The sequence below is a fragment of the Ruditapes philippinarum genome, unplaced genomic scaffold (genome assembly GCF_026571515.1).
Source record: "Ruditapes philippinarum isolate M1 unplaced genomic scaffold, ASM2657151v2 ctg16062_1_1_1_1, whole genome shotgun sequence".
Taxonomy (NCBI): Eukaryota; Metazoa; Mollusca; class Bivalvia; order Venerida; family Veneridae; genus Ruditapes; species Ruditapes philippinarum.
The window spans coordinates 3,175-11,603 of NW_026860839.1; the positions used below are offsets into that span (position 1 = coordinate 3,175).

General features: G+C 31.1%; 1 protein-coding gene across 1 annotated transcript; it reads right to left on the minus strand.

Moving 5' to 3' along the window:
- Positions 1-4,254: 4,254 nt before the first annotated feature.
- On the minus strand, positions 4,255-7,265 carry LOC132713522 (uncharacterized). Its single transcript, XM_060696164.1, has 2 exons — positions 6,597-7,265; positions 4,255-5,634 (listed from the first exon to the last, which is right to left on the minus strand). Exons 1-2 carry the CDS (start codon positions 7,200-7,202, stop codon positions 4,921-4,923), a joined length of 1,320 nt encoding a protein of 439 aa, XP_060552147.1. The 5' UTR covers positions 7,203-7,265; the 3' UTR covers positions 4,255-4,920.
- Between the last annotated feature and the right edge of the window lie 1,164 nt (positions 7,266-8,429).

Consider the following 8,429-nt stretch of genomic DNA (forward strand, 5'->3'; position numbering starts at 1 on the left):
TTGTTTCATTTTACGCCTTTTCCCAACAGTATTTGAGTCATATAGGCGGGAAGTTTCCTAACCATCAAATTTACATACAATCAATACTAGAATATATGTTGTGTCCGCTCTATAAATTCTGTACTAATGGAAGGATTTTCTTCAAACTTTACTCAAATGTACACCCCAATTGGGCGATGTGCAGAAGCCATCTTACCCTTGTGCCAGCTGAAGGTCAAGGCCACACTTGAAGGTCAAAAATTGACTTATAAAAAGCTTAGTATATTGGGAAAATGAAAGGTTATTTGTAACTGTTTCGAACATGATTTGATAATAGATATTTATACTATACCTGTACAATTAGTCTTTTTTTCACCAGAGATAATTTCTTTTAATGTATTTGGGGTTACACGACTTACCGGAATCGGCCGAATTACCGGAATCGACCGGAATCGGCGGTGAATTACCGGAATCGACCTGTAACTTTGTAATAATTAAACTTTTTAAGTTTTCTCTTGCAATTTTATAAAATATAAACAATATCAATGATTTATGAAAAGATTTTATAAATAAAATCGCTTTTAAATAATTTAACAAGAGATCTAATATCGGCGAGCTACTGCCAAACTGCCCGTATCGGGGAGGGATGACCGGAATCGGCCTGTTATTTCGTTGTTTATGCGACTTTTAATGTTCCATTTGCATGTTTTTATAAACCCTAAATATTATCATTTATCTCCCTAGAGATTGTGAAAAAAATCGCTTTTAAATAATAATAATAAACAAATATTTATCATCAGCGAAAACGGGCAAACTGCCGGAATCGGCGAAGGATTACCGAAATCGGCCTGTAATTTGCTTATCTTTAAACTTAATACAAAATTTTTGCCCCCTTGATTAAAAATAAACAATAGCAATGATATGTAATCAGATTATTGTCAATAAAATCACTTTTTATTTATTAAACAAGATATTTAATATCGGCGAGTTACTGCCATACTGTCGGAATCGGCGAAGGATTACCGGAATCGACGTATAATTTAGTCTATTGTACTTTTTAACGTTTCTGTTGCATTGTTAATATTCGTCTTATAAAATATAAATATTATGAATGATATTTAAAAGTTTCTTTCTTTCTTTTATTTTGTAAATTTCAATTGGCCTTTGGTTAATAACGCAAGAGATCAAAGAAAGGCGAGTTACATACTAGTATACTGTCATACTGCCGAAATAGGCGAATGGTTAGCGGCATCGGCCTGTATTATTGTAATTTATGGACTTTGCAAGAAAAAATGCAGACAATATAATTGATATGTAAAAAGATTTCTGAAAATGAAGAATCCTTATTAAATAATAAACTAGAGATCTAAGGTCGTCGAATTACTGCCATATCGCATATATGCAGTGCCAGGGCTATCGGACAATTACCGGAATCGGTCTGTTTTTCCCCACCAATATTTCAACGTTTAAAAAATACATTGAATCATTTTATTAAATACAAACAATTTAAACGATTTTTATAATGTTTATTGAAATCTGTATTAAATAAGAAGCAAAAGATTTATGAAAAATCGCTGTTATAAATATGATAAAAAGATTAATATTGAAGATCGGGGAAAAACGGGAAGGCGATGGATTACCGGAATCGACCTGTAATATGGTTATTTGTGAAATTTTTTTTAAAATATTTCTTTTGCATGTTTTTATAAGATATAAACATTTTCAACGATATTCATTTTTGTAAATAAATTCGCTTTTGATTAATAAAACAAGAGACCTAAGATCGGCGAATTACTGTCATACTGCCGATATAGGGGAAGGATGGGCGGAATCAGCAGGTGTAATATAGTTATTTTTATGTTATTTCATTGAATGCAAATAATATCATTGATATACAAAGAATTTTTTGACAATACAAACAATTGAAATGATATTTAATAATATTTATTGCAATCGCTATTACATAATAAACAAGGTGATCCATGATTTCTTCCATACTACCGAATCGACGAGCGATTACCGGAATCGGCTTCACTTCGTCAATCGGTTCTAATTTTGTTATGAATGTGAACTTAATATTATTATTATCATTTATTTTTGCATGTATTTACAAACATAATCATTGATCTTTTATGGAATAATGCAATATCGTCTTTACATTATATTTTTCAGGACATTGCTAACAGAGGATTGTTTGAAATGACGGATAACAATAGGTCAGTTTAGTCTTTCTTTATGTTTGCATAACTCAATTCTTTATTTCATAAAGTATTCGATTTATGATTACATACAATAATTTTTATTTGATTCTTTATTTAAACAATACAAACCTCATAAAATATTTACACGAAATCAATGTTTTACCAGGCAGTTAAATCGTACTTACTTGACAGTTCATGGTCATTCTGGAGTATCAAATCAATTGTCGTCATTTGCGTTATTGGTGCACCATAAAAATATTACAAAGATTGCGAATTAGTCAATCGTTGAAAAACAGATTCTTTAGTCTTAAATAGTAAACAAATCATCTATACCCGTAACGTATAAAACAGTGAGATATGGATGTTAACTATATACGCACAGATGTTACTGTCACTTCATTGGAAGTTAACGAGCTGTATATTGGGAGCTGTGTATTGGGAAGTGTGATATACTACAAAACAGTGGGGTGCCAATATACGGTATGCTGATATATTTCATAGTAGAAGGGACTATCTGTTAGAGAATGCCTGTTGTTCAGCAAGCTGTAGATGAATTAAGTCATAGGATTTATTGAACTTCAACTTTTTTAAAGACTTAAGATTTAGTCAATGTAAAAACAAAACAACAATATAAACACCCTGTATAGAAAATACAGGCCGATTCCGGTTATAATTCCCCGATTCCGGCAGTATGACAGAAACTTGCTGATCATAATTAAATCTCTTGTTTAATGAATCAAATGTGTTTTTTTTTTATAAAAAATCTTATTACATGTTATTAATTGTTTATATTTTATAAAAGATGCAAGATTTTTTTTTTTAAAGTTCATGAATAACATAATTACATGCCGATTCCGGTAATCATTCCCCAATTCCGACAGTATGGCAGATACTCAAGTTGGCAGTTATTCGCTGATCTTAGAACTCATGTTTAATAAATAAGTTATGAACTTTGGATCAGATCATTTGATCACTCTTTTTCTCAGTGGGGATCCTTTAAACTGTAAAGGTAAAAAAATGCGAGACTTCATTTTCAGACAAAGGGCTAGGTTCACTTTGGGTGAAAAAATGCCCTGTTTCAGAAATTCATCAAAATTTCAGCAAAGATTAATATTTATGTGTTGAAAAAGAAACAAGAACAACTAAGCCATTTTTTCTATTTATTAGGTTACCATAGCAACCAAGTTAAATGCACCATTTTTTATATTTCTAACAAGTTAATTCCTTATAACATTGGCAAATAGCTAGATAACAGTCTCAAACACACAAACTTAACATCTCTCTAGATATAAAACAGATAATGTCAACATTTAAAAAAATGAACATTAAAAAAATAAATTTTCTACATAAATTTAATTTAAAATTCCATGGCAACGTCACCAATTTTCACATATTGTGATTCTGCAACTAGAGTCACAGAATTTTACAAATACTTGCAATCTATATTTCTTTTATATGTAAGCCTCTACTACAGTGATAGTGCAAAGATTAAGAATGTGAATGTATTGTTTTCAGTGTTGCCATGGAAACATAAACTAGTTTCATTTTAAACAAAAAAAGCTGTATGAAGAGACAGTTTGCATGTGTTACATTTTTAACATTTTGGGTGTTAATGAATTACGGTATACATTTAAATTTCAGAAAGTTTTTACTTTTATAGGGCATGGAAATTTTCTTGTTTCTATAGCAACACTGTTTGATTGGCTTTGGTGAGATGCATGTTTGAAGCAATTGAAAGATAAAGGGTACATAATGTTCTAAGAATTAGACAATAAAAGTAACTCAGTTAATATATAAATAAACCAGTAGCATTAATGAGCATTGATTAAGTATATTGGACAGATAAACATGATACATTGTAATTACAGTAAATAGTTTAAATGCTTCCAATGACAATTTAAATGATTTGAGCCGTGTCATGACAAAACCAACAAAGTGCGTTTGCGACCAGCATGGATCCAGACCAGCCTGCGCGTCGGCACAGTCTGATCAGGATCCATGCTGTTCGCTATCAGTTTCTCTATTTGTAATAGGGTTGGTAAGCGAACAGCATGGAACCTGATCAGACTGCACGGGTGCGCAGGCTGGTCTGGATCCATGCTGGTCGCAAACCCATTATGTTCGTTTTGTCGTGAAACGGCTCATTTATACAGTACCGGTAAATTAATATCCTGCACTTTTATACAGATGTACAAGTTAAGATTAACATCACTGAAGCAATATAACATTATATATAATTACTTATATGTACATCAAAACATACAATTAGAATTTACAGTATATATTAATTTACATTTATTTATCTATAAATATATTAGTCAGCATTACTGTATTTAAACCTGTCAGATCTGGCACAACTGGGTGACATATTGAATGGAATTAATGCTGACTTCATATACACTTATTTACTTAATGGTTAAAGATTTAGTTCAATATTTACATATTCTAAGAGAGTATGACACGCTGATTGAAACAGGATAATGTTAGTTACAAGAACGTCTGACAGGCTATCCACATAGTTCAATATAAACAGTCATTAGATTATATAACATGAGCCGCTAGGGGTGGGTTATATTGCAAACAATCAATCATGCATGGCCATATAACCTGTTAGACATATTTATAAAATATATAACCAAGCAGAATCACTTTATTGAAAAAACTTTTGTTTGTACAGAATTTGAAAATAGAACAATTGCATTTGGATATAACAATATATCAACCACTATATGAGAGGAAGCTATTCCTCAACTATACTTTCTTCTGAATCTGAAGAGTCTATTGATTCTGGATTAGCTGAAGCATCCTCCAAATACTCACCCCAGTCTTTCACACCAAAGCTTGTTTCAGCTGTATGGACAGCCATGCCCAGGTACCATATGACTGCAGCAACATGAGAGCAAGTACCAACTGTCCTAGCCCCAGCCCTACATTTGCAATACCATGCAATTACATGGTCTTCATCATATTTTAACCACACAAGATATGATTTTGATGCTATATGGCGGCTCTGAAGTCTAACTCTTAGAAGGCCCGGAATTTCCTTGTGCAAGTGAAAGTCACAAGTACCACTAATATATTCCTGTACATAGCTTGAGCTCAGTTTTAACTGGTAAGTACCAAGAGTTAAAATTCTCAATATAGTTTCTGACAGTTTTGGAAAATCTGTCAATGATTCAGTAGTTGTCCAATGGGCTACACTTCTCCTAGCAAGATCATGTTCTTCCACAAAATCTTGAAGACAAAGATTGCCTGACAATCTATCCCGCATCTGGCTTGCTAAAGTTGAGTCAAGTTCTTGGGTTTGGTTGATAGGTGGCAGGTACTTATTACATAAGGCACAAATTATGCTTACATAATCACCTATGTATGGCACTTGGTTTGTTGGAAGAACATGTGAAAGATACTTCCACCTTTTGATCCTTGCATTTGCAGCCTCTACCACCCATCTCACCTGAAGCACAATTAAATATAATTGCAAAACATGTGTAATAATACAGTTAGAATATCCAATTTAAGATGTATAGTACAATGTACAAGTAAAGGATTGAATAAAAGTTGAATTCTGATAACCAAGAAATATTTTTCATTATTACATTATACTTGTTACATAATGAAATATTAAATAACTGTAGCCATGTTATATTACTTCTCAATTATGTCCCCTTCACCAGAATGTGACCTACTGTTACAATTTCAAAGAATTTGAGGGTCACCTGAGGTAAGTATTCTATAATCAGTAGTCTGAGAAGTGTTTCTGGTTTGTTTTTCTTTTGATTTTAATTAATAAACTAATTAATCTTAGGAAAAATAATTGAAGATTAAAGTTTTTTATGTTCTTGTTATAATTAACTTAATTAATCAGGCAATATTTCTGTGATTAAATAAAAGAAAGAATAATTACTATGAACATTTGTATGCTAATCTTGCAGTAAACTATCTACATTATATTGAATAAAAATACAGTATTACAGTACATCATATTTAATGAGAGATAAGGTATCAAGAAGAAATATGATAATCTACAGCACAGTCTGGTCAACAATAGATGTTAAATGCATTTTAATTAAATTGGTTTTATTTAAAATAATAATATTTTATAATCCTAAATGTTTAATTATGAAATGACCAGCTGAAAATGTTCAATATTATTAAAATACATCCAATAATGTATGTATTAAGTGAATGATATGCTGTTAAAATGAAAAGTTGATAAAGTATACATGAAAATATATGAACTTATATTAAGTTGATAATATTATGCAATGTAATTTATCTTCTTTTACTTTAGAAATGTTCAATATTTCATATGTAAGAATTGAACATAAAATAATTTTCAATTAAAAGCTGTGCATTTAAATCTGAAATTGATAATAATAATTTACTATATATGTAGTTGATTATTTAAATTATTACCTTTGTTACAAACCTACTGGCATTTGCATCATCTGTTGTCATCTGTTTTTCTGTTCTTTTCATAAAGGCAGGCATTTCTGCTTGTATCCCTAGTTCCTTCATTAATTCAATAGCATCCCTAAAACCACGGTCTACTACACAAATGTCACTGGGGTCAATCCATGATTTGATTTCTTGTATGTTGTTGTTTAAAATATGTTTTAGAATGGATGCATCATTGTTTTTTGAGTCAGCAAAATATGGCCCTAAAACACTCACAAAATAACCAGTGGTAGAGACAATTATCATGGGTTTAACTAATGGTCTGTGCTTGTGCATACTAAAGCTTCTCCTTTGGAATTGAAAGTTGTTGCTTTTGTTAATGTAAATATATGTTCCATCAAGAACTAGAATTGCCTGGTCATTGCTTTCAGCTAGAAGGTCTTGTGCTAATTTTCTGGTGTGTTTTTGAATGATTTCTTCTCTAGTAACATGTTCAAATCCAAGATGGGCTGGAACAATGATATCACAAAGAGCTTGTCTAGCTGAGTGAATTGCTCTTCTTATACTTGATTTTGTTATATTGAATATTGTTGATAATATTTTGTTTGAAAGTCCACATTTCATTTTAAAGAGGAAAATACCAAGTGTTGTTATGGAGGTTCTTGCTGGAGTGTTTTTTATTGAAGATTCAACATGCTGGTATAAATCAAGAAATTGTTCTTTGTTTAGGCCTGTTAAGTTGATTAAATCTTCATCTGTATAGGTATGCATACTGTCAAATGACATTCTCTTGTTTGAAGATTTTAAGGCAATTTCTCTTGTTTTATTGATGAATTCAGTAATAGTAGTTCTGTTCAAAAATGATTGTTCTTTTGTTTTCATGTTCACTAGTTCTTCTTTATTAAATTCGTTTAAGTTGTGATTGAAATGAGAAGTACAACATCTGCTTTCAGCTGTGATAATAATTCCATGTTCAATGAATACTGAATATCTTATATTTGCTGGTACAACTATGATTTTGGGACCTGGCTTTTTACAAATAAAACAGTAGGAATGGCTTTTGGATGTAGATTTAATGGGAAGCTGAATGGATGGTGGACTTTTACAGGCTGTAGATGTTGATGCTGTTGCTGTCTGATTTTCAGTAGATTTTCTTGATGTGTCTGAAACAGATGACTTTGGCTGTGCACTAGAACCTGGATACACTTTTTTGCTGCAACCTCCACAAATAAAATCCAAATTGGTTGTTTGCATCAAATAGAATTTCCGTAAATATTTAGCTATATTTTTGTTGACAGGTCTTCTTTGATGCAGTTTTAGCTTTTTTCTGCACAGCACACATATCTTTTGAGGCATCCTAGAAAAAAAGATGAATCATAAAAATATGCCTTATATTTTATTAAATTATTAAAGTTAATTATCACTGCAGAGTATCTTAAATTAATCCTATATCATTTTGTGTTTTCCAGTCTTAAACTGAACAAACTTTTTGCAACCATACCAGTATTTGTGATAAGTCTATCTTTTAACAATCATTTTTTTTTTATATTTATCACATTTTTTTAATATTTTAAAAAAAAACACTTTAAAATTCAAAGAAAATAAAACAAATGAGTAAGACATTATCTAAAGAAAGTTGTTGAAAAAAAAAAGAAAAAAAAAAAGGTAGCAACCTGGTTTTGAACTCCGGCCTATCGGGTGACAGCCACAGATTACATCCACTAGGCTATAGAGTACCTTGACTTTACCATCTGCAAAACAAATATTAATACACTTAAAAAACATTATCACTCTGTTGCTCCTTTTAAAACGATACTTTAAGGCTCTTTTCTGTAAAACTTTTTAAATATT